Source organism: Cynoglossus semilaevis, chromosome 7 (genome assembly GCF_000523025.1).
Source record: "Cynoglossus semilaevis isolate Cse_v1.0 chromosome 7, Cse_v1.0, whole genome shotgun sequence".
Lineage (NCBI taxonomy): Eukaryota > Metazoa > Chordata > Actinopteri > Pleuronectiformes > Cynoglossidae > Cynoglossus > Cynoglossus semilaevis.
The window spans coordinates 11,491,539-11,518,211 of record NC_024313.1 but is presented as its reverse complement, the minus strand read 5'-3'; the positions used below and the strand labels follow the sequence as shown (position 1 = coordinate 11,518,211).

Below are 26,673 nucleotides of genomic sequence, written 5' to 3'. Positions count from 1 at the left end.
CTGCTTCTTTTTGAACAGTCTTTACATGAGCAGCCTGAGAGGATGAAAGAGGTTATTCCAGAACGTTCCCAGTATTGGATCTCCGTCTCTTCCAGTACTCGATCTCAAACTGTGAGTTCTGCTGTGCGTATGTGATGACAGCCGCTTCTCTCTGCTCGGCTCTGAGCTCCCGCTTGTTCTCCAGATGGCCGTGTGGCAGTTATAAACCTCGTGACACTCCCTTCACCCGGCCTCGTGACCTTTGATCCCTGTTACAGAGTGTGTGAAGCATATTCTCGACTCCTGCTCGGATTCTTTTAAAATGTAAATTAATCAATACATCATAAAATAAAGAGTACAAATGAAGTCTGTTTATAAAAGTAACTGTTAGCTGTTACATTTTCAGCATATACTTATGCCGCTCCCTGCCCCCCACTTTGAGAACCACTGATCTATACAGTCACTGTAATTCTTGATTGGATCAAAATGCTGTTGACACAGAGTCTAGAGCTGGAGCTTCAGCTTCAGTTCAGTCTCCAAAGACTGTAGAAAACCCAGATGTCGTTCCTTTTTTCCAAAGCAAAGTTGATTCAATAATTCAGTGAAAGTTTGCAGAGGACGTGGACGAGGCCTCGCTTCACATTCACGCAGCATCTTGATGTAGCTGGGGGACTTCTGCAGAAGAACCACACGTTTGTTTTCTCCTCTCACTGGAGCAGATGGGCCGCTGTGTGTGTGTGTGTGTGTGTGTGTGTGTGTGTGTGTGCTCTGCTGGTGGGCACATGTGGCAGCTGAGATATTTTTGTTTAAAGACAAGAGGAGTGTATTTATCCTACACACAATAACCTCTGCTCTTTGTCTTCTTATGAAGTTGTTTTATTCATATTTTTATTATTATTTATTCTTCTTCTTTGTCTTTGAACTGATTGGTTCAAATTCCACGTGATCATTCCTATTCAGTCTCTGTAAAGTTTTCCTTGACTTCATGCTGTTTACCGTCCTGAGGCGTCCTCTCTCGCCCGTCTTTCATTTCATTTCATTTCCATCTTCATCCTGTGATTGAATCGTTCTGTTTCTGCTTGCCTTGTCGTGTTTGTCCAGGCGTCATCACACTACAGCGGCACGAGCTGGACTGACATCGCGCCGCAGCGCTCAAGGCGCTTGATGTCCGTGACGCTGACCCGTCGCTCATTTGGCAAACGATGACATCATCATCAGTGTGGAGGTAATTTCTGACTGAGTCTGGGGTGATTTTTACGTTTCTGCAGAAAGGGTAGAAGAAAAGAAATTTGAATTCCACAGTCCTACTTCCTCCTTCTCTTTTTTTGATATCAAAGATTTTTTCCAAGTCTTTCATGTCGCTCCTCCTCGACTGTCTCCTCACTCCGTATTCTGATGCTGTTGTTGGGAAGAAGGGACCACATCAGCACTATTCTCCTCAAAGCTTTCCAACGCAGGGGAGCCGCGGCTTCCTCCACGTTCTCTGCTTCAAACGCCACACCTCAGATCAGAGGCATCCATATGCTCAAATGCACACGTGCTCGTTCCTGCAGCAGAGCCCCCCCCCCGTCCTCCCCCCTCCAAATGAAAGCCCTGACATCCACCTCCTCCTCATCCTCCTTTGTGGAAAATTGAGTCATGGTCCTTCTGCCTGAGTAAACAAGCCAAGACAAAGCAAGCCAGGCGAATAATGGAATCAAAATGTCGCCGTATTTAGAAATGTGTGGGCACGAGCGCTGACACCGTGTGATTCTGTAACAAGCACATGCAGATCAAGTCAACCGAACCCAGGGCTCATTAAATCAAGCACAAAACTACAGACAAAAGCTCGGCACATCGACAATGAAACTGGACGCACAGAGCAGGGATGTAAGGCCGGTTAACATGTGACTGTGTGCGCCGCAGAGCCGCGGAGCAGGATTGCCCCATATTAAGATTTCTAATTCGGGAACAGAACACTTTCTGAGTAAAAATGAAATTTCCTGAGCGAGCGTTCCTTGGTTCGTTAGAATTTCTATTCTTAGTCGACGTGAAAGGCGTTAAAAATGAGGTTGTGTTGAAAAAGTTTTGGGAGACTAAAGTAAAGTCGACAAAGAAGGAGAAACACAACAGTCGAACCAGTCGACCCCCGACGGTGCTTCTGTTTGTCTGATGATCTCTCAGGTGTCACGCAGCACTGATGCACCCATTGTTTTTAATTACCGCGCTACGCTGATTGTTGGTACACGGTTAGATTAAAAACTTTGACTGCAGACCTTAAACCCAAGACTAATTATGATGGAAAGAGGGAAGAAAGAAGATCAGGAGAGAGTGCAGACTTCGACCGTGAACAAACCGCTGACGTCGGCACAATAGCTCAGAATATAAATATGAGAATATAAGAACTCCACCCTCCCTCCCAGGGAAATGTCAGAGTTTCATGGGAGTTTAAAGTTGCAGTGGAGATCGGCCGCAGGTGCTGTTTTAGTAAGTCGTTAAAGACTCAACAGCGTTCGTTATTTTCTAAAAATAATCAGACAAACACCGTATTTCTAAATATTCCACCGTCCTTTTACTTATCGTCGCTCAAGTTACCATCTCAACCACCAGCATGTGTTTGGGTGGAGGACTTCAACTTCAGCTCACATGGCCAGAGGCCCCGGTACATCAGTAACTGCTGGTGTAACCTAGTACCTCGGGGGAGGTGGTACCTGCGATACCTTATCCCTATTAATTTCCAGAAGACGAAGCCAGCGTCGTTTTCCAAGAACTGCTGCAGTAATAAAAGCTGTCGAGGTTCTGTGAGCTGACATTAAAACATCCCGTTGACATTTACATTAGAGGAGAAACTCTACCCTAATGTGGACCCTGTCGTTAAAACCCTGTTCCATCACAGAGTGCAGTTCTTTAATCTACAAATAAAAGAGTCTCCATAGAGACGGGCCGTCGAGTCTGACTTTTATAAAACCAAAGTAACTACGACAAACGTCTACGGGAGGCAGAGACGCTGAGATGGTCCAGGATCCAGATCCTTTTACTTTCTTCGTTAGCGATAATGTTTTAAAACAACAGGTCAAAGGTCATTCAGATCCTTTAATGTCAGTCCGACTGGTCCTTGGTACAAACCAGGCTGTGGACCACTGACCTGTCTGTGTTGCCGCTGTCTCCATGTCTTTGTCTGTGGTCAGACACAGCACCAGAGTTTAAAAGAGGATCACAGCCCGTCCAGGTGCTGAACTCAGCTGGTAAAAGGTCTGCTTCAGACTCTAAAGATGTTCTAGAATTCTAGTGACGTTCAGAGCCGTGGCACAAAGTGGTCCTGAATCGACGGTCGCTGCTGAGAGACTAACTTGTCAACACGTGGAGTGGTGTCTGTCACAGTACTCTGTCTGTTTGCAGTACCACTCGAATGTTTACTTCCCAAATACCCCTCTGAAATCTAATCAGCGCCGTGTGTGTGTGTGTGTGTGTGTGTTAGCTGTGAGTGTGTTTGTTGGTCTGATTTACTCAAACCCTGCACAAACAGGCAGAGTGGTGGCAGGTTCTCCTCAGATGAAGAGAACAAATGTCTGCTGCAGGGACGTGGCTCCTGATCTGCCCTTGACCCAGCTGGCGTGGACGGGAACGTGACGCGGCGCTGTGTCCTCAGAGCAGTCTGTTGGCTGAAGACACGAGGTGATCTAAGATCAGAGTAGATCAGTCGTCAAAGATCCTCCTGAACAGTCAGGTTCAGCTGCAGTCGACCTGCTGTGAATTCACCTGCGAAATCGCTCAGAATATTATTACAAGAACGGTGCAACGTCTCAGTGGCAGCAATGTGCAACTCATTTTGGAAAATTCTGTTCATCATCGTTATCATTAATCACAAAGCCAACATTATTCTGGACTGCTGAGCTAACGTGCTCAACACTCCCACCTGTTGGCTACAACAGATTATACCAGATATTAGTTAACCAAATTAGCGTGTTAGTGTTGTCACCTCTGCTGGATGAAGCAGAAAAACTTCCCACACATATTGAAAGCTGATTCAGCCAGGAATACTTTATGGTTTGAACAGAAACTCAGACCTACAGGAACTTCCTGTAGGTCTGTATCTGAGTAAAGAAATACTTGTTGAAACAGTAATTAGAGTAAATATTCACATTGATCTGAAAAATAAGAAAAGGTATAAAGAGGAAGGAGACATTTTTTATTTCCTGTTTGGTGTCAGTGAGGTGTGATTACACAGTCATTTGACTGAAGTTTGTTAATCTGAGGCTGTGTTTCTATTTTAGAGGATGACATTTGTATTTATTCAAATTAGAAAGGCTGTTTTTCCACAACTGTATCTTTAAAAACTCCACTGAACTTAAGTTAATGCTTAAAGGTTATTTATATTATTTACAGACGGCCATTCCTATTGGAGAAAGAAATTATATTACAAATAAAGACCCTGGAGGGGGCCGCCTCCCTCATGTTGGGACCACTGGTTTAAACAGTTCGTCTTGTCCTTTTGCTGTGTTTTATGTGACAGTTAGCCTCAGTAGCTAAGAGGAGTCGTGTAGAGGTAGCTTTTGAACTGCGGCAGAACTGACCCAGGGTCCTACCACACCCCCCTCACCTCCCCTCCCTCAAGTGTGTCCTCTACAGCAGCCCTAAATGAAGGCAGATCAGGTTCTGCTCCGTCAGGAGTGCCGCATAGAGCAGGGGTAATCAATTCAGGAGGCTGAGCATTCTAACGAGTTCATTATTCCAGCTTGGTTTAGGACCAATTACTATTCTCGCATCTGAAGCCATTTAAGACTGGGTCGCTCTTGTCAAATTAAGTCAAGCGTAAATTCAGATAAATATTTGCATAAGCGTGGGAGCAAAGTGTGGCAGCCCAGATAGAGTTGGACGCTTTGCATAGTCGTCATCGCCCCCCAACCCCACCCCACCCCCCCTCGCNNNCCCCCCTCGCCCCCGCCACCTCCCTCCTCCCAGCCTTCAGTGTTGGTGATCTGCTGATGTGTGAGGAGCAAAGGTGGCGCTCTTGATAACGTACCTGTCAGGCAGGACGTGAACTTTTTTCCGACTCTTTCTTCTGCTTCTGCTTTTCCAGCTCAGACACTTTTCTACAGTCTCTGATGAGTTCAGAGGCGACAACTATATATATAACATTGAAAAAACAGCCACCGTGACCGTGTCAGTAACTAACTGACAGTTCTGTCTGTCAGCTGACAGGCTCTTATTAATGATAATTATTATTATTATTATGAGCTGCTGTTGTTTCTCATTTTTTTAATTACTCGTGACAAATCGTTTGATGAATCGTCCTCATATTTATGCCTGTGTGTGTATATTTATACATGAATGTGTGTAGATATATTTATCTACTTGCATCCATCCATATATATATATATATATATATGGATGGATGTTCACTATACACATTTATTACTGAAGTGAAACAAAGACTGGACGACACATCGCTGAAGTTGACGACATCTGAGTTGTTCATGAATCAAAGTGACGCTTCATTACGTTTATCAGTAATTAATTCATTTCAGTCCATTTACAGCTAAACAACAAAGACGCACAGAGAGAAACAGTCAGTTTGTGACTCTTCAGTCAATGTTCAGCCTCAGCCCAGCCTTTTTTACAGATAGGTTGGCAATATTGCCGCATGCAGCGTGACACACATTCTGCAAGGATGCAAAATTGTAATGGAAGTGCTTCATTACCACAATGCTGACTTCATGCTTCATCAAACCCCAGCCTATAGTGTTTATCAAAGGGCCTTTGTTATCCTGAATAAATAGACATGTTACCGGAAGCCAAGAGTGGAGACTGAACTGGAGTCAGCTGGCTGAGAGCATCACCCTGGGGGGGTGGGGGGAGGGATACTCTCTGCTTGATCATTTCAACTCCTTGGAGACTTGGAATGTTAACATGACATTTTAATATTTATCCTTACTTGGACGTTACAGCCTTAGATGGAAACGTTATCCCAGCCTGACGCCCAGCAGCTCTGTTGTGGTAAACTGCGACTGACCTGTAGTTTTTTTTTTAGTTTTTTTTTTTAGTTCTGCCTCAGTCGTTCTTGGGTTGTGGACGGAGCCGCTGCTCCATGGTTTGTAAACTGGGAATCACAGAGATATAAATATATTCTCTATTTTTTTTTCTCACAAATGTGTAGAATGTGGATGAAATAATAATCCGGTCGGTTATCTGCTGTTGCTCGGCAACAGTTGTTGCCATTCGACAGGATCGCTCAAGTACGGAGAGAGAGAGAGTAAAAGAGCGGGTGGACTGGGGTGTCTGTTTGTGGTGGACAAAAATGAAAACACGAGCTGTTTGGGAGTCGGCGATGTGGACAAAATGGCCATGTGATTTTGACAGATTGGCTCATGGAGAGTTGTTAACGACTATTATTTAATGCAACAGTTGTTATTATTATTTCAGTCCATTTCCACTGGTGACAGAGTTACCATGAATTAATTTTAAAAAAAAAAATCCTTCTCAGCTCACACTCTTGAAGTCTCCGTACTTAGAAAAACTTCCCTCCCTGCCTCGGCAGCTCTTCCTCTCTCTCTCTCTCTTTCTCCTCTGTTGCACTTGATTTTCTTCGGTTTTTTTTTCCGATCGTCTCTGGGTTTTTCATAGCCATTACCCACCTCCCTCTGCCCTCGGGCAACCACTCACATGATGGTGACAATGATGCAGGGTTTGCTTAACACGCTTTTCCATCCCAGCCCATTTTCTCGGTCAGATTTGTATTTTGGATATTTATAATCTGGGGGCACCAGCTAATAGTATTTGCAGAGCCAAATCACTTTAGTGCGTGTTTCCTGTAATGGCTTTGACTGCGTGGCGTTGCCAGCGGCCCCGTTGTGAACGGTGGAAGGATGGCTCTAATTTGGGCTAATGTGTGAGTCAGTCCGTCATCATGGCGTGTACCTCGGTGGGATGCAGATGGCTGGTGAGCTATGGGTGCAGCAACGCACCACATGCAGCCGAGGCGACGCCACATGCAGCCGAGGCTGACATTTGTGATTTGTTGCATAAAGCAGAGGTTAATGAGTGGCCACGCTAATCCAATCATTTGTCGTCAGATTAGATCGAAGTGTTGAACCTGCCCTCGGCCGTCAGTTAGGGAGATCGCTGTGCAGACGTGAGGCTGAGGTGATCTCTGCACACCTGATGGTAGCTTCATGTCTTTGATCCATCAGTTTATCTTGAAGTTGAGTTTGAAGTAATCAGCGGAGTCGTTCTGGATCACGTGATCAACGGGAAGTAAGTTAGGAACCTGACCTTTTGGACTTTGAGCAGTACTATGTTTCCTGGTCCAGGTCTACTCTGATACCTGGTATCAGCTGGTCCAACTGGAGGAGGAGGGCAATCTTAGAGAAGTGCAGAGAAAGGCAGCCTGTTAAACATTGACGTGTTTTGTGTTGAAGTCGAAGCTAAATCTGTGCTGCGTTTCTGACACTTCAGTCACAGTGTTTCCACTAAGGTTGTTCAAACAGTGGCAGCAGGTCCCCTCCCAGCACTCAAAGCTCACGAGGAGTTAAAATCATGGAGCATGATAACCTCCGTGTTTACTGGTAGGTTAAGTGCTGCCCAGTGGAGAGAGACACTTTGAGGGCAGAGTGATGTCAGCGGCCGGCTGTTATGGTGCACTGGCACCAGTTCTTTAGCAGCTACGGTAATAATCTAGCAGAGGTCGACGTACATGACAGAAACTGTGGCTGAAAAATATCTTTGACATCTGGTTTGTGGTTCCACTCACAGATATATTCGGCAGATTTACAATAACACCAGACAAACGCTCAATTATTTATGTCAACAATAGTAGAAACTGTGATTTTTGCATATTTTTAAAACCACTCTGCTTCAACACAATGGCCGGGTAATAATAATGGAGAACCAGGCCTGGCTGCCTGTGTGCATACACAAAAGGGGGGGGCAAGGGGGGTTGACATGATGAATGGAGATCAGACGATTGTCTTGGTTTTTTTGACAAATATTAGCAAAATAATTGCAGACGGGGGACTTCCTCATTAAATGAAAAACACCGGTGGCAGCAAGTTGGCAACTGCACGTTCAGCATGAAAACCTTCATGAAAAAAGAAAAAAAAGAAATGCTGCATTAGCTCTACAGAACATTTATGGTCCTAATGAATGAACACACGTATAGATTCAAACCTTTTATTTACACTGGACTCATTCGACTCATTCCAAACACTCGCTACAAATGGAACGTGTTGTCGGCTAATAATGATGATGATGATGTCGCTGAGGCTCAGCTTCACGGCGTAATTACATTTGAACAGTTAAATAAACTCATTTTAGAAAGAACTCAAAGATACTGTTAAAAGGTACCAGAAATGATAAATATTTACTGAACCTGTTTTTTCAGTTCCATTTAGACGCCACTGGTTTTGTTGCCCTGTCGTTTCTTAATTTTTCTCAATATATGTTCCCTCTGTAATTACAGCTACAGTTTTGGGGTTTTTTTTGTAGTGTTTATAAATTAATTGGATGCAGAGATTGACGCAGTTCCAGACATAAACAATCGAAACAGCGTTTCTGCGTGGGCTCTCAGTCGTCCAGGGCAGTTTGTTTGTTTCTTGAAGACAAGTTCACCTCGTCTTCTTCAGTCCTAAAAGTCCAAAGAGGGTTCGGTGTTGCCCCCTGGAGGCAACACCATCGCTCTGTCGTTTAGTGGAAAGGGAACTCTGGACAAGCGTGTAGTGAACTGGATGTTGGAGGGTCTCGTGTGACCCTCGTGGACAGGAAGAGTTTGTTAGAGGTAAAACTGTTTATTTAAGTTTATTTTTATGGCATGAATCAATCCTGTAGGACATGTTTGATGCCCAGACGGACACTGGGACATATTCCTGTAATAAGACGTCCAGTGCCATTAACTAACGTAGTACTACTACTACTGCACTGCATTAGAATCACTGCAGGAACGAAGGCAGCGTAAAAAGAGAGAACTTAAATGTTTAAAGCTGAAGAGTATGAAACCACCAAATAAAAGAACTTTAAAAGCCTAGTGTTTTATATCTGAATAATTACCCACAGTCCTTTTCATCAAAACCAGCTCTGCCCCCCTCACCTCCCCCACCCCCTCGGTCAACTATTCTTTTCCTTGTAAATTCTCCAGGGGGAGGCCAGGCACCAGTGCTGCAGGGGCTGGTTTACATTCCAGAGTCAGTGAAGCTTTACCAACCTGTGCTGTGAAGCCTCACTCACACACACACACACACACACACCCACACCCAGGACTTGGGTTATCGTAAAAATCATATACTTTTGTCTGCACCCTGCAGCTGTAAATGGTTCGTGTTCTCCTGAAGTATCAGAACAATGGCTAGTCAATCATCAGGGCTGTATTAAAGATTTTTCCCCCAGTTTGAATTGTGAGCACCTTAACGCCATGGCAACCGTCGGAGGACAATAAGTGTATAATAAAATCTTAATTAAGTAAATCCTCACTGGAAGAACCAGCCTTTAAATACTCGTTCCTACCTTTCTTTTTTCAACAGTAGAACTCCTGTTTCCACCACTTAATGATATTGAATTCAACATCAACCTCGTGTCCATACAACACCTCCACGTCTGTACTGTGACTCTCTGTTACGGCTCAGTAACCCTGGCAACACTGTCACTTTAATTTAGCGCAGTCTAAGGTGTAGGAGGAGGAGAGGTGAGGAGAGGTTACAGCAGGAGGGAGGAGGCCCCGCAGGAGGTGCCAGCCCCGTTTACAACTGTACGGAGCAGCACGAACTCCACACTCTGTAACCCCACCCCCCACTGACACCCCCACCCCTAAGAGACCCATTACCAGGGGTCAGAGCTCTGGTCCAGGGGCAGCAGGGCTGTGCTGGTGCTCTGTGTGCAGCCTGTCAAAGGTCACGCCCCTGACCTGATTACTGATGAGTTAAGGGACCATGAGGTGGTACCTGGTGTGGACCCTGCATCAGCTGTGCAGCGGCTGCAGGAGGAGAACCTAACATTTTTATGAACGGTTTTCAGAGTAAATTCCTACTGTAGATAAACGAGCTAAACATCAGCCTAAAGAAGTATCGTTTTTACTTCTCCAAGTGCCCAAAATATCATAACCAGTGCAATGCAACCCATTTTACAAAAAGACCAAACCCTCATTCGTTCTCCCATTACGTACATAAATAGGCCGATGCCGACAGACGCCCGTGTGTACCGTATGTTTGGCCATGGTTGTATTCTGGTGGTACTTCTCTTTGGTTTGTGGTTTGCTGGGCTCATGGCAGAAACAGCCTCACCACTGTCTCTCCTGTCGGCGTTTCACCTGACCTCTTCCTGACCTCTAACATATTAAACTATAGCTGGAACTTAAAAGGCGCAGCTTTGGAACAGCAGGCAGTGAATTTGTCTTCCACGAATAAGGATCAGAATCACGGCTTCCCACCTGTCCGTCAAACCCAGTGTTTGAGTAAAGATGGACGTTAGGATGGATTTAGATCTGTGCCAAGTATCACCATGTGGACTTCACCTCAGGAGGAGGAGGTCACAGCTGTTTCCTTCTGTTCTGGTTCATATGAATTCCACAGGTCGTTCACTCATCGATCTCTGGTGCTTTCTTGTGAAGTGTCCTTGAGCCCAAAGACTAAACTCCAAACCTGCTGTCAGAGGATACTACCTGCCACCGCTGCACGTATACGTGAAGGTGTGGCTAATCCCTGGGATATAATATTGACCTTTGACCCCACGTGAAGGTGTGGCTAATTCCTGGGATATAATATTGACCTTTGACCCTGACTTCTGGTACTTTTTCCTTCACGTTCGTAACCAGATGCTGCTGGTGCATTTTTTTTTTTAAGACTGAATCTGTCGACTGGGGAAAAATGAACTTTGCTCTTACTGTATGATGCAAGAACGGGGGGGTGGGAGGGGGGGCGAGGCACAGGGCAACAGTGTGCCTGTCGACTGGGGAAAAATGAACTTTGCTCTTACTGTATGATGCAAGAACGGGGGGGTGGGAGGGGGGGCGAGGCACAGTGCAACAGTGTGCAATACCCTGCCACCGTGCCTTTGTGCACCTCACCCTGTGTTATTACACATTTTTCGGAGGTAGTGTCAGTTAGATGTTGATGAGTCAACAGTCAGTTGGGGGTCACGGTTTCCTGTTGAGTAGTCTCTCACTAACGGGTTAAAGACCAAATAACATCCAGCAGCATTTTATTATGTTTTATTTGATAATAAGGAGTCATTTGTGTTCATTTATGACAAAATAGTGGAAAAATCACGTCAGTGTCACGTAGGCAGGAGCTGCAGCCCTGGACCTGAGGCCAACACCTCGTCCACAACTGTCATGTAACGTTCACAAAAATACTGATAGATAAAATGTAAAAAACAGACAAAACACGACAGGAAGGCCTTTACTGGGCCTCCGGGGTCTGGGGGCTGTGGGGAGAGCAGAGGTCATGTGATCGATGGGACGGCGATCCACATCGACTGACAACCACTTCCTCATTTATACATGAGACGTCACGTCTTCTTCTGTCCACGTGGGTCCCTTCAGGGCCGTAGACTGGTCAGAGATGGTCCTGACGGTTGTCACGTTCTAACTGTAAAGTTAAAGTAGTTCATGGTCGAGTTTCACGCAGATTACCCAGGTACAGGTTTGAGGTTTTACTGCGTTTTCACGTTTCAAGTGTACGTGGAGGAAATGAGGTCTGCGCTCAACACAGGAGATATGTTGGAGTCGCAGCCCGAGGCGTCAGACCGTAGCCGACGGTTTGATTCACCCTTTGTTTGCGAGCACAACGGCCCATAGATTTCCCAGAGCAAGTCAGGTTCCACTAGTCCCATTAGCTGATAATGGAGCGGGGACTTCTGTGCCTGAATGAAGACGATATATTGAGCTGACTAAATTAAATGTCAACAAAAAAATGCAGCCCAGTTCAATACGGACGCACACCAGAACATTGATTACAAACACCTGTCAAACAAGCGCCGGGCCGAGGATTTACTGGTGTTTCACAAGCACACGCTGCCTCGTCAGCAGAATTTGGTGAATACTGTATCACAATTTAGTTTTTGTTTTGTTTTGTTTGGACATTAAGTCCCAGAAAAACCAGTCCTGCAGAACTCCTGTTCTCAACCGTTCTGTCTGATCAGACATAATCTGTTTGATTCAGGTCGGTCTTTTGTTGAGTCTCCCGAGTGTCTGTGGACAAATGTAGCAGCCAGCAGGTGGACATCCAACTGAGCATTCAGAAAGATTACAGAACACAGGCACAACATGTAGAGTTAATTCAAAGGCACTGGCAGACGGCGTTGGTAATGTCCCTGCGCTTCTTCCTCCAACGCTTTGACAAGGTCTGGATTCAAAGCAGAAGCTGAAGCCCTGCTGCTGCTGCTGCTGCTGCTGCTGCACCTTTTTTTTTTTTTTTACAAGACAACATATAATAAGGAACCACCATTATGGAGGCTGTGTCTGTGTGCTGATGCCACCGCTGCTGCTGCTGCCACAGTCACCCGTGAGGTCTTGCTCTTTGTTAGCTCAGGGGAAAGTGCAGCCGCAGACATCTCTGGCTTTTTTTTTTGCTCGTTAGCCGGCAGTAATGACTAGGAAGCGCGGGGAGCCAGGCGTCCAGGCCAAGTCACTGGCAGCCTGTTCCTCTCTGCTGGCCCTCAGCTCAGCGACAGGAAGCAGAACAGAAGACGCCACAAAGAACACGGCGGGAAGATCACGTTGGACAGACTGAGCAGGGACCAAAAATGAAGGGTGGAGGTTTCTGTCTCAGGACGGGCCGCGACCAAACGCCAACATTACTGACGTTCCACCCAAACACACATACTGATTTTTGCGTCTGGTGACGTTTTCATGTAGATATTATGTAGTTCCTATTTTTTTTTTCATCCTATTTTTAAAGATTCAACACCAACAGAACCATTGTTGAATCATTTTTACCTTCAAATCTTTATCAGGAGCTACCCCCCCCCCAAAATATCAAGCATTGATATGCTTTTTGAATGTTTTGTTCTCCATATTTTGTTCTTCTTCAGCATCCTACAGCTTCAGGAATGCTGAACCCCGGCAAGCACGTTAACAAAGTTGAGTTATTCTGACAAATGTCTTCAGTTTACCGCACGTGCCATACCTCTTTGGTGCAGTAGGTGTCGTCATTTTTGTGGCTGATGTTTGTTAAAATGTATGCAAATGAATAGTTGTTTAACAAATTTATATCAAATTTGCGATGCAATTGGTTTCCCTTTACCGGTGGTTCCCAAAGTAGGGGGCGGGTTTCCCAGGGAGACCACCGGGGGAAAATTGCACAGATTTGTGTTTAATGAATGTGTTTGTATTTACATTAGTCCTGCCTACAGGAGGGGGGCGCTACATACATACACAGAGCTGTCGTTGACCAGATAAAAGCCGTTAAAGGTCGACTCTGGGTCAAAGTCTGCTCCTAACTGTACAGCGTCTGCGTAACAGACACGTAAGGTATCAATATAAAATTCCAAACACAAAGTCGGCTTCACGCTGGTCCATAAAAGTAAAATGTATTTTTTAGTGCGCGGCTCCAGATGGTTCGTCTGTGAAACAGCCACGTCCTACAGTGTGTGCTGGAACATTTTAAAACCCTAATGTCTCTTAATTGTGTTTACATTACACTGAGTCAATCAATAACCATGAGGCACACACACACATACACACACCCATACACACCCAGCCAATAAAGGGCAGTATCACACAGAACGGCCTGTTGGTTCACATGTCCATCACGCGGTCATCGGGGAAAAGCAGTGGTCATCAATCTAAATGTGTGGCTTTGGATGTTTTTATGGACCCTAATATATATTTTAATGACCTGTAATGGTCCATAAACAATCATCGGTTTGAGGGACCCGACACGGAGGGCGTGAATGTTGTCGCCTGGACCAGTTGGAGTCGAGAGAGTTAAGGACCAAATATCAGTGATGCTTCAGGACGGCGTTTCCTCTGCGTGGTCTGCTGCGGTCAGAAGCAAAACATTTTTAGTTTACTTCACTCCTGGCCGTGACTCAGTTTTAGTTGCGTTTCAGTGACTTAATATGTTTCTTTTTGGTGTTTCAGAAAAGCCAGCACTTTATATGGAGCCTGTTTTTTTTATTTTGAGAGCAACTTACAAAGGCATTAAAAGTAAACAGGGAGAGGAAAATTGAATTTGTGCAATGTCATGTGGCACAAATCAAAGTAAGGATGTGGCTCGTGCCCTTGGGCTTATTTAAGTACTGCAATCCAGATAACACAAATAAAGTCTCTCATTTGGGAGGTAGTGAAAAATGTTGTGAACATTGTTGACGTGGAAATATGCCGGAGCGAGTGTATCCTTGAGCTGGACTTTTACCTTTCTGTAGCAGTCTTTACCACAAGAGTTATAGTGCTTACTGAGAAAGAAAAAAAAAACAAAAAAAAACAAAGCTTATTTTTTGAACCTTCTGTTTCCACACTGCCTTCAGCTGCCGGACTATTGGTACTTACAGCAGACACGCTGTTCACGGTGGCCGCATTATTGCTTTGTATCTTCAGTCTTTGTTAAATAAATAGGCTCAAGTCTTATCCTCGCTGTGAACATTTATGGCCAATCCTGTTTGGCACCTCCAACCAGGATTGGTTTATTTGCTCACCCGGCTGTGAGGTCAAAAGGCCATAGTGATGAAAGATATTTGATAGGAATATATATATATTTATTTATATATATAAACATGAATATGTATTTATATATATATTTATATATTTATACATACATGTGTTTATATATATTTAAACATACATATGTGTGTATATATATTTATACATTGTCGCCGCTGCAGCGGTCCACATATAAACAGCTTGGCAGGCGGTGTTTTGGCCCGTGGTTTTTGCTGTTGTTGGAAAGCAGACCAAGTGAGACACTAATAACATCTGTAGCAACAGTGGACAGACGCCGTCTGCCTCCTACACCGTCTCTCCTCCGCTCTCGCCATCAGCTCTTCTCCATCGATTCCTGCCGTTTCTCCCGTTGTTGCGTTGTTCAAAGGGTCTCATCTTTCATCTGGTCCCAGGCTGTTGACACGGGGCCGCTCCGTCAGGGCTCTGCTGAATCACTCCTATTGATCCCAGTTTAGCTGAATAGGCAGTGCATTATTGACATTGTTTGTGCTCAAACCCTTGGTGCGCAGCCCAGTAACCATCCTCCCCTCCTCTGGCGGCCACCCATGCATCGTTTCTGCAAAATGTAATGAAACTTTTTTATTATTATTATTTCAGCAGAAGTTCACCTTTTCGTATACATATATTTTTTCTTTGTGCAGTTTTTTTTTTCATATGGCCATTCAAGAGGATTTGTGTTGCTGATGTGGCCCACTGGTGGAAGTGTGACGTTGACACCCCTGATGTAGACACCCTGTGGGCCTCATTGTAATAACACGTCTTTCTGAAGTCATTTGGTCCAACTCCCAAACATCCTGTATCTGTTTATTATACCGTATGTAAAATAACTCTCTCACTTTGTCAACTTTTTTTTTTTTTTACAAAGTACCGAGCTGTGAGAGGTTTAGAATAACTGGTTTGTGGGGAATTTCAGCGCGCTTCCTGTGTTTACCCAGTAGTAGATGATTTTGAGTCTTTTAAAGGTCAGCCTCGCAGACGCAGCATAAATCAAACGCAGGTCTGTATAAAGAAAAAAAGACAAAGAATAAGAGAGAGAGAGAGACAGAGAGTCAGAGTGAGTGAGTGAGAGAGAGAGAGAGAGGAATGTGTGTGTAATCTGGGGAATGTCATTCATTTGGCATACATCAGTCCTGAAGGAAGAAATACATATCCACTCCTGAGTAATGTCTGTCAGTCAGGCTGCTTTCACCTGACACATGACAGCTGTGTGTGTGTGTGTGTGTGTGTGTGTAGTTCCTGTAAACACGCTGGCAAAAAAATGTGAGGCGCTAGCAAGTCAGTCGGTCTGAGTCTGAGCTCAATACATACACACAGGACTTGAATAAGCAACAAACCAAAGCAGGGAACACACACACACACACACACACATACATAAGATTGATGCGTTCCCCCGCCGTCTGCACTGCTGTCAGCTCCAATACCCCCACTGTGTACGGTCAGAAACCACAGTTTATGAAGTGCAACTTGACTGACGTGCAGTGTCCAGTAGAGGTCAGCGTACTGAGCCCAGTCCCTGTCCCCGCAGGTCGTGTCCGTCATTGCATGTTCACGCTGTTATTGAATCAAGGATGCAGCTGCTCCCAGTTGGAGATGAAGTGTTTAGTCTCCCTCCCCTTCCCTTCCCTCCCCCTCCGTCCCCCCCTACAGTCCACATTGTGTAAACTCCTGCTGCAGCTTCACGGTCCTAACAAGGCCTCAGTGGTGCCGGAGCTGGATTCAGAGAAAGACTCTCATTTAGTCACTGGGTTTTTTTGGGCGTTTGTTTTTTTTCTTTTTCTTGGCTCTGTTTTGTCGAACCAAAAGGTGTGGGATTGTGTTTGGACGTGTGATTCCATCAGCCCAGTATCTGCTGTGGGTTGATTTTATTTCAGCAACAGGTTCCATTTACTGCTGAGCTGTGAGGAGGACAGGCTGCATCCTCCTCTAATAGGAGAACAGTAGTGCACAGTTGTTTCTCTTTAATTGTATCCTGGATTTTTTTGTTCATACCCCACAGGTGAGTTAGTGCGCTTCTTTTTTTTTTTTTTTTCTCCTCTTTGTAATGATTTTTCTGTCTTTTTTATTGTACTTTAGAGGAATGCAGAGTTGTAGCGTTGAGGGCCAAGCCTGGATGACTCCACTAAAATAAGCCTGCGGTTATGAAAAGCCACCGTAGCCTGTAATTGTCAGTTTCATTACGCTAACAACCAATGGTGTATCCGCGTCCAGTCAGTGGAGGCTGACTGCAGTTGAATGTGATCAGTCTCCGCCGCCGCCACCGCCGCCGCGCAAAAACATCCCCGCTCTAATTGACAGTGTCCTTTTTCTGCAAAGACCAGAATAAACTCTGGGTGAACTGCCGCGAGGAAGTGGCTCCAATTCTCCGCTGCCGTGATGTTTCTTCAAAAAAAAAAAACAAAAAAAAAATCAAAGCCGTTCGAGAGAAATGTTAAAAAGGAAACAAGAAATCAGCGGTGACCACGGCTGACCTTGTTCTGTCTGGGTTTTCTGGGACCTGGTGTGGGCGCTACTGAGCAGGCTGGGAACAAAATGGTTTATATTGTTTGATTTGGGATATGTATTTACGTCATACGTATGGGTCCAAGTGATTGTGTGAATATAAATATATGTATACATATATTTGTGCATATATGTGTGTATGTATATACATAGATAGATAGATTAAAAGTTATGTGACACGTATGGTTCCAAGTGATTGTGTGAATATAAACATATGTATACATATATTTGTGCATATATGTGTGTATGTATATACATAGATAGATAGATTAAAAGGGGAATTAGGGAAAAATGTTACATATACTCTCTTCCTATATATATATATATATGTATTTGTGTGTCGATATGTATATTTACATATATATGCGCGTATATATGTCTATATAACAGAGCACAGGGAGGTTTTCGTACATGTTGCAGCTTTTTTTCCCAAGATTTTAAAGAAGGGACTGAGAGAAAAATACGAGTGCAAATCTTTTCCTTTACAACAAACAAAAGTCTGAAACCTTTCTGGGACTTTTTACTGCTCTGCCTCATTTTAGTAGAAAGACAATTTTTGAACAAATGCTGAGGGGGTTATTTTACAGTCACCTGCCTCCAAAAGTTGCCAGAGATTTCCTCCTCCTTCTGTTTCTTTTTTTTTTTTTCAGCCAAATAAAGGGTTGAATAAATGTGTCACCCGTTACAGCCGATGGTTTTTCTGCAGTCGGGGAAATTTAGGGGCATCAGAGCAACAAAAAAGTGCCAAAGGTGTGAGACGAGCGTGGAGCTAACATAGCAGCAGCAGCAGTGAGACACACAGTCTCACTGCTCACTTCATAGATGTCCTCCTCTGGACCCAGACCTCTTTGAGGGGACAGTCCTCGTTCTGTCCCTCTGTCTCCTGACAGCCGCCTTTTCAGACTTCACACTTATTGGGTTTATTTTTTTGGCTTTTTTTTTTCCTTCCTGGTTTAGTCTCTTTCAACCTCTGCCACCTGAAGCTCCTCCCCCGCTGCTCCCCTGCTCCGTCCTTTCACTTCGACCTTCGGGCTTTAAATCATTCAAGCCACAGCCTTGGAGAGGGCACTTTCACCCTGAGCCGGGTTATAATGGGAGTTAACCACAGACTGTAAATTCTGTGGCAGATGACGACCGAGGTGGGGGGGGCGGGGGGCGGGGGGGGGGCTGTGTAGTTTGCAGGATTTGTAACTTATCGTCCAGGAGATAGCCGTGCCCTTTTGTCTCGTCAATCTCTTCTTTTATTGGGACATTTTTTTTCCCTGGTGCTGTCCCCTGAGCTGAGGATTTAAACTCAGATAAACGTCTTTCTGTCCGTTCTTGTTGCGTTCCTGCTGTCCCTGCTGTAGTGTAGCAACAGTTGGTCAGTTTCCCCAAACTCTTACCCAAAGACGATGTCATCCACTGGCAGACTTTTGGATTAGGTTGATATCAGATATCAGATAAAATAAAAAATAAAAACCCAGCATATTATCATCAGCGTAGGACAGGACCACAAGGTTTGAATGTGACTGTAGAGGGAGGCAGTCTAACAGGAGCGCTGAGCAGAGTGTGTAGTCTGTGGGAAACAAACGGCTCACAGATACACCAATAACATTTCCCTCCGTCTCCTCCAGCGCCCAGTTTGAACTGCTGCCAACGCTCGTTCTCAGTACAAACCTGATAACATCCGAGTCTTTCAAAAGCTGCGATCTTAATCTCTGTTGAATCCATATAAAGTTGAGCCGGGCGTATCACATTATGTGTCAGCGCATCATTTCAGATGATAATGATCTCGGCGTTGAGGTCAGCGTAACAGAAGCTGCTCCGCCTGTGTTCCCGCCGCTGCCGACTCGCGCTACGTTCCCCCGGTCGTCCTGTGATTCCTCCCTCGGAGGCTCGCTCCTATCACGTCCGCTCAATCAGCCGTTATTACTTTGTGAGGGTCTGAATCAAGGTCGGCAGCCCCCAGTCTGGGGTCAGAGACGGACCTTCAACCGTCCCACGCTGCCTCCACCTTCTCCACCTCATCCCTGCTACCTCACACGGTAAAAGGTCAGCTGTCGTCTTGACTCATTACAGGGAAGCGAAACCAGAAAAGACAGGAAGTGTGTGTGCGTGTGTGTGTGTGTGTGTGTGTGTGTGTGTGTGCTGGGTACTGAATAGCCAATATAACTTCAGTGACATGATAACACAGACCTTGTGCTTCCTGTTTTTGGTTCTAAGAAATAATGAGGTCTTGTCGGCTGGGAAACTTCACGTTTGTTCCTCGCCGCTGCAGAAGTCTCGTGTAGGAAGTCAGTGGTCACGTTTGGATCGTGGTCATTTTTAGAAACGTCTCTGGAATCCACCAGATTTTATATGGAAATGTACATGGATTTGTTTTTGTCCGTCTGACAATGAGGTATTTAGTTTTCTATCGTGTGACAAAATGAGCCAACCAAAGAAAAGAGAGAAGATGATGAAATGCCTGTGCAATACAAAGCTAACAGCAAGTAAATAAAAAAAACCCAGGGGGGCAGTAGAGAGGGGGCGCTGTGGTGTGTTGATATATTGTTGATGACATAATATATATATGTGGATATATTGTTGTTGTTGTTTGTGACTGAAAGTGATGGAAAGTTCTTTCTTCTTTTTTTCTTCTTGATAAGAACTTGTTAAGGCCAGTGCTGCCCCCAGTGGGCGTCTGTTGTAACTTCATGATGTGATTTGGTCCACTTTTAAAGCAGCAGTGTGAAAGTGAACCATACCAGATCCTGGTGTCAAAGCTCTTACGGTGACTTGATCTGTCAAGATAAAAATCTTAAGTCTGAGAAGACGTCTTTACCGAGGCGTAGCTTCTTACACTCAGGTTTAAAAGTTTAATTAAATTACAGGTTTGATTACACTTTTGTAAAGCGGGTCATTTTTATTTATTTTTTTCTGAGAAATTGGGTTTGTGTGGAAGCGATCCCTGCTGTTAAGGAACTCTCCACACAGATATTCTAGAAGTAGTTGGGCTTTGATACTGGATGCCAAGTTCCACTGAGCCCAACACTGACCTGGATAGAACTTTACTGAGACTTTCAGCACCACCTGCCAATTTTACTACTTAGTTCCAAATTTGGCACACAGCGGGCTGACTTTAGGAAGTGGACTAAGTGTTCAGGAAGCTGTGGCCCACTGTTGGATCTTCCTGTGTCCTGTAAACTTCATTTGCCTCTAGATATTCACACGGGAATTATATAAGTCTACCATTACCATTTGGGCTGTTTTCAGCTTCCCAAAATACCAGTGTTCAGTGGGTGGTATACATACATATATGTATGTATATGTATGTACTGTATATATGTATATGTATATATATATATATATATGTATGTATGTACTGTATATATGTATATGTATATATATATATATATATGTACTCTATATATTTGTGTGTATATGTACTAATGTATTTACTGACATATACATATATACACATATATACATATATTTGTGTGTGTGTATATGTACTAATGTATTTACTGACATATACATACATATATATAGAAGTATATACATATATTTGAGTGTGTGTGTATATATGTACTTATGTATTTGCTGACATCTATATTGAAGACACCACAGTTCAGGATCTTGAACTCACCATATGTATCGTGTCCCCCCCAACCCCCCCCCTCCCCCCCCACAGGATGTTAAACAGCCTGATTTCCCATCAGCACTTGAGATGACATGGGCCGCCTGTATGAGGTGACTGCTGTGGGCCATGTATTTTATATATATATTACAGCCCATTTGTGCGGCCGCGTCTTTTAGCCTAATGACTCACCGCGGGTCTGTGTTCTGCTCCGTCTCCAAACCTGTGCCTACGCCAGACGTTTCTGCTCTTGCACCGAGCCAGAATAATGGACTGCTGCACATTCAGGCTCAGAAATGTAGCTGCGAAGTAAACAGCAGCTTATGAAATATTCACCGCTCGCTCCCGTGTATGTGTGAGGGCGTGTGTTTGTGTCTGTGTACCAAATACCAGGGCCACCCAAAAAGCTGAGGGTGTCTCTGCGTTTGGGCTCTGAGCCAAGTGAGAAGTGAAGAAGCAGCTGTGGGAGTGGGAGCTCTCTGCAGCAGAGTGAGTCAGATGTTCTCTGATATTCATATCAGGGAGAGAGAGAGAGAGAGAGAAAAAAAATCAAAACTAAAAATATTCCTATGGTTGGTGTAGCGTATGAAAGGCAGCAGCAGCAGCACTTTGGCTTCGAATCCTTCTCCAAACATTTGTGTTGATTTCTCCTGGTGCTGCTACAGTTTACAGTCACAACGAAACTGTTTGACTTCAGATGGAACGTCACAATGTTTTCCTTTTTTGATTTTTGTTTTTTCAAGTAAAGACTGTAGTCTTTCAGTGGAACTTACTGGCTGTTTTTGTTTTCTTCCGTTCTAGTGACAAAAACACTTTCAAAGGAGAGAACGTGTGTGTACGATTCTGGACCGATTGCGGGGGCAATTCTATTTTGGGATTTTTTTTTCAGGTAGATTCAGATTCCTTTCATTTTTAAAACAGAGAGCTCCTTCAAGGGCACTTTGTAAAACGAAGAGCTGCTTGTCTGATACAGACGACCTGAACAATGTCGTAATAATTAGTTCTGGGACAGACAATAGGGAGCGCTGTTCTTACCATCGTCACTGCAGCCATTTGAATATCACTGCAGGTGGAACTGATTAAAAAGGCACAGTAACAGTACCGTTTCTCACCCTTTCGTTGACGAGTTTGATCTGTAGAACTCAGGGAGTCCACGGGGGGGAAGGTCAAAAGGTCACTGGACCTTAACTTCAGACAGGCTGAGAAAGCGATCACAGAAGTCCTGTGACCTGACATAAAAAGGAAGCTTCACCAGGTTTGGATTTTCAGACATAAATGGTCTTTGCAGGAACAGAATCTGTGAGAATCTGCTTCCAGGCCTGTGGTTAATGAGCTGAGTTTCAAACTTCTCATACTGCTCCTCCAGCTGCTGCCTTAAGGGGTCGCAACAGCAGATTTTCTGCCTCCATCTCCCTCCGTCCCCGGCCTGTTCTCCTGCCACAGCCTTCTGTGCTCCGTCCATGAATCTCGGGCGTCCTCCTTCCCTCTTCTGTCTGGCAGCTGCCTGAGCGCTCGGTGTCAGAGTGAGGTGAGGTGAAAAGAGATGATATTGAGTTATGTTGATGGAAACACAGGGCTGGAGGAGAGAGAGAGATTTGTGGGGAAGGTGCGTAGGTGTTGAGGATGAAAAGTTCCGTTGGTGAACAACAGGGACAACTTGTGAGATGAAAGCACTTCCATTTAGGACATATTTCATTTCATCTCCGGTAGCTGAGAACTGCCGTTCAAGGTTTCCTCTCAGAAAGAGAAGAAGAGAAGAGGATGTAGGGGAAAAAATAGATATTTCCAAACTTTCACTGTCAGCATGTTTGTCCCGGTCCGTCTGAGAGACCGTTGGTGCCACAGCGAGGAGCTGTGACATCATTAGAGTTTCCATTATTTATGTAGCTGCCTGTTGAAGGCAACATTTGAGTGGATGGAAGAGGTTCAGAGGAAAAGGCAAGAAAATCCTCACTGCTTGGCTGGCTTTCAGTTTTATCTCCAGAGGAATATTCCAGAGCCAGATCTTCATCAGTGGAATAAATTGTAGCGGAGCTCCATTTTCCTTTAATAAGACCAGCGTGCTGACAGGAAACTCAATACGAGCGGCCGCCTTCTTTAACTTGTAAAACAGAGCAATCTAAAGCTATCGAACGTGCGGCTCATAAATGTGTCTCCACAAAAACAGGGGCGTGTTGTCCCGACGTTACAGTTCAAAAATATCAACTGCTCTTTTGTGGCTAATGTCACCGTCTGACGTGAAAGATGTTATCGTGCGTCGCAGCAGTATTTCTAGGTCCCTGCTGTTAATATATATATATTTAAAATTAGCCACTGTCTCTCTCACTCCATGTTTTGTCACCGTGTGCACATTCGCTTTGCTTGCACGTTGTTTTTAAACACAGGAACGGCGGACGTCGTCCTGTAACCTCGTAAATTCTTCTGACTTCGTGTTTCAGTGCCGTTAAACTCTCTGGCAGCGTTACCTTTGTGCCGGCACAGAGGACAATGGAATATAATCAGGACCGAAGAAGAAGAAGATCTGATCTGATCTGAAGACCAGGAACAGTTCATTAACCCTCGACCTTCTGGTGAAAGGTTCCACTGTGGCCATTGTTCCCAGGTTCAGCGTGCGACCTCAGATCACTGATTATTATGTCACACAGGACAGATGAAGCTGGGTTCTAGGTGGAGGCACTGGTCAGAACCAGGAAACCAGTCAATGTGATCACAGATGATTTAAGAGGCTGGTTTGGGGTTTGATGACTGGTTGAGGTAGTTCTTTGTTTGAAGGTGATGTCGTAAATTTTCCTTCTGTTTTCTGTTTATGTTCTCACTGCGACTCTCTCGTGTACCAGTAATTATTGTACACTTGGCTGGAGTCGCTGCAGGACTGTGTCCAGTGACGCCCGCGGACACAACGTGGCTGATGCGTTCTGGCTTCATTAACTCTTTTGGATCTTTCTTGGAGATAGGGTGGCGTCGGCTCTACATCTACATGGTCAGCGTTAATGAGCGAGCTCTCCCTGGTGTTCTGGGCTCCTTCATCATTAACACCTTTTGTGTTCCAAACTTCAGCCTCACTTTCTACACTAATAGAAGGAGAGTCTGTGTCTGTGAAGCCCCAGTGTGTCAGTGCCGTGTCAGGAGTGTTGTCTAATGTTTACTGTTAGTCATGAAACACACTGACAGAAGTCGGTGCCGACTGTTTCAGAGTTACTCTTATTTTTTTGGCTTTTCCATTATTGGGAGATGAACCGCCTTCTTGCAGCTCTTATTTTCCATAATGCAACAGCGCTCGCTCAGCACATCCTCCTGCTGCATGAATAAAGAGAAGCCAGCGTTGGTGCCAACCTGTGTTAGTCACTCCAGGAGCCGAGCCCAGGCAGGAGCAGCTGCACAGGCCTCCTCAATCCAACATCATCAAAAAGAATTGATGAAGATGAGTTACCCGTGCGTCCGTGCGGCGTGGATTCCCTTCAGATGCGACACATCGACTCCGCAAACCGTACTACGTGCCAGACAAATCCTGCTGTGGTGCCAGAATGATGCGCCCAGACTTTGAAGACGCCGGTCACCGTTGGTATGCCTCGGTACTCGCTCCGGGTTGACAGTACACGTACAAATACTTCACTGCGATCACGCACACGTACAGCTGCCAGTCTTGGTCTCATCACGTCACCAGTGACAGAAGTGTTGACAGGGATTTGTTTTTTTTTTTCCTGGCTGAAGTCCATCTGGGTTCATTTCATGACTTTCACATCAAATAAATCTGCCGATTCAGGGTTTTTTTTTCCCCCAGTTTTCTGTGGGTTATTGATCGGACCTGGCAATCTTGGTGCAGAGCAACAGTCAACTTGAAAAACAGCAACACAATCAAAAACCGTTAGCTTCAGGTTGAGTTCTTTAGCTCTGTGTTAGCTTTAGCTCTGTGTTAGCATCGCAAACATCTGAGCACCAGGTTAATTTAACATGAGCTCGTGTTGATCGTTCCCAAAGTCACATTTCAATCAACGTCAACACAAAAAAAAACATTATTAGAAGGTTGATCTGTTTGTTCCATAATGGCAAATGTGCTGTCACTTCCAGTTAGCTTCTGGAATTTTCTGTGGCGTACGAACCACAAACATCTGCTGCTTCTTCACATCAGCTGCCAAATTCTGCTAAATAATGGTTGTTTTCCAAGGTCTGGGTCAGAAAAGGGGAAAAAAACCAGCTTGGTGAATCATTGGTTCAATTCCCAGTGTTTTTGAAAGCACGTGTGAATGGGTTTCCCTCCAACAGTCCAAAAACCATCAGGATTATGAAAATAATTCACTCTTAACGTGAACATTTGTAGATGTTGGTGTGAATGGTCTCTACGTGTGGCCTTGTGGTGGACTGGGGAACTGTCCAGGCCTGGGATCCTGGGGTCCAGTTCCAGTCGTGTGCTGTTCAGTCATGTTGCTGTTTTACGCTCTGATCTTTTGAGAGATCTCTCCTCCGTCCTTATCCGACCATCTCTCTCCGACAGTGCTGCGTGTTTGTTTGTTAGCAGGCAGGACGTGCCCGAGCAGGGCAGCGGAGCTCAGGGACCGCGTCACCACGGAAATGCAAATGGCAGTGTCATGCTGATCAATCCCGCAGACTGCTGAGACAGGGTGATGTCAGGACCGGTCAGATGGATCTTAGCTGCGTCTGTCATTCTGTCTGCCCCGGTCTGTGCTGGGTCCGCCGGCTTTATGGTACTATACGAGCCGTGTCCCGTGGTTCCTCCTGCTGCTGCTGCTGCTGCTGCTGCGCCGCGCCACTGTGTTGTGACAGACACCAGAATATGAGCTAAACAAAACTCAGCCTCACTAACACCAACACCTTTCTTTGTTTCAACAGGATGCACCGCTGATCAAATCCTGTGAGACTGGAAATAAAACCAACAGGAAGGAACCGTCAACACACAGCCGGGCGGAGTGGACCAGACGCCAAGTGGACCGTCAACACACAGACCTCTCAGCCAATAGCCATGCTGTAACACGCACACAGGAAACGCTTCTCTGGATCTCAGGAGAAACATCAGCTGCCTTTTATTGAAGACTCCCGGGCCTCGAACACATGCCTCACCCCGTCCTCTTTTTTTCACCATCCCTGCAAAGATGCCAGTGCCAGGGCTGACGCTGTGGCTCGACTGTGTTGTGACAGACACCAGAATATGAGCTAAACAAAACTCAGCCTCACTAACACCAACACCTTTCTTTGTTTCAACAGGATGCACCGCTGATCAAATCCTGTGAGACTGGAAATAAAACCAACAGGAAGGAACCGTCAACACACAGCCGGGCGGAGTGGACCAGACGCCAAGTGGACCGTCAACACACAGACCTCTCAGCCAATAGCCATGCTGTAACACGCACACAGGAAACGCTTCTCTGGATCTCAGGAGAAACATCAGCTGCCTTTTATTGAAGACTCCCGGGCCTCGAACACATGCCTCACCCCGTCCTCTTTTTTTCACCATCCCTGCAAAGATGCCAGTGCCAGGGCTGACGCTGTGGCTCGTGTGGTGACGGAGCGTGAGGGCACATCCAGCAGGCAGGTGGGAGGGCGGGTGCACAGGAACACCGGGAGGCTTTTTCAGGGGCTGTGTTGGTGCTGGTGGTGGTGGAACTATGCGTCCGTGGGCGGGGTCGTGGCGTTGGATTACCCTGGTGCTGTTGGCCTGGGGGACGCTCCTCTTCTACATCGGCGGCCACTTGGTGAGGGACAGCGAACACCCGGAGCGCTCCAGTCGAGAGCTTTCGAAGATTCTGGCAAAACTGGAGCGACTCAAGCAGCAGAACGAAGACCTGCGGCGCATGGCTGAATCGCTCAGGTACGGACGCACACGCTGTTAGCTCTTCTATATAAATATATGTATGTATTTATACATTATATATATATATATATATATATATACTGTATATATATACAGTATATATATACTGTATATATGGTGAGTATTAAACTACATTAAGTT

The 26,673-nt window shown here is 45.2% G+C and overlaps 1 protein-coding gene and 2 long non-coding RNA genes across 5 annotated transcripts in view; 2 read left to right on the top strand and 1 right to left on the bottom strand.

The window, feature by feature from the left end:
• LOC103381163 (uncharacterized) overlaps positions 1-25,838 on the top strand; it is a 69,797-nt gene extending 43,959 nt beyond the window's left edge. For all 3 annotated transcript variants that reach the window (XR_521756.3, XR_521757.3, XR_003050040.1), the window contains 2 exons: positions 1,081-1,204; positions 25,554-25,838. This is a non-coding gene — a long non-coding RNA (uncharacterized LOC103381163). The remainder of the gene's footprint in view (positions 1-1,080; positions 1,205-25,553) is intronic.
• LOC112487194 (uncharacterized) lies at positions 12,414-16,239 on the bottom strand. The gene is made up of 3 exons (XR_003050041.1): positions 15,977-16,239; positions 15,537-15,604; positions 12,414-15,161 (listed from the first exon to the last, which is right to left on the bottom strand). It is a non-coding gene; the product is annotated as an uncharacterized LOC112487194 (long non-coding RNA).
• A 56-nt stretch (positions 25,839-25,894) lies between the features above and the next one.
• The window catches only part of LOC103381164 (alpha-(1,6)-fucosyltransferase), a 41,586-nt gene continuing 40,807 nt past the window's right edge, over positions 25,895-26,673 (top strand). The window contains exon 1 of the mRNA XM_008313396.3: positions 25,895-26,529. Coding sequence (XP_008311618.1) covers positions 26,327-26,529 — 203 coding nt within the window. The 5' untranslated portion in view covers positions 25,895-26,326. The remainder of the gene's footprint in view (positions 26,530-26,673) is intronic.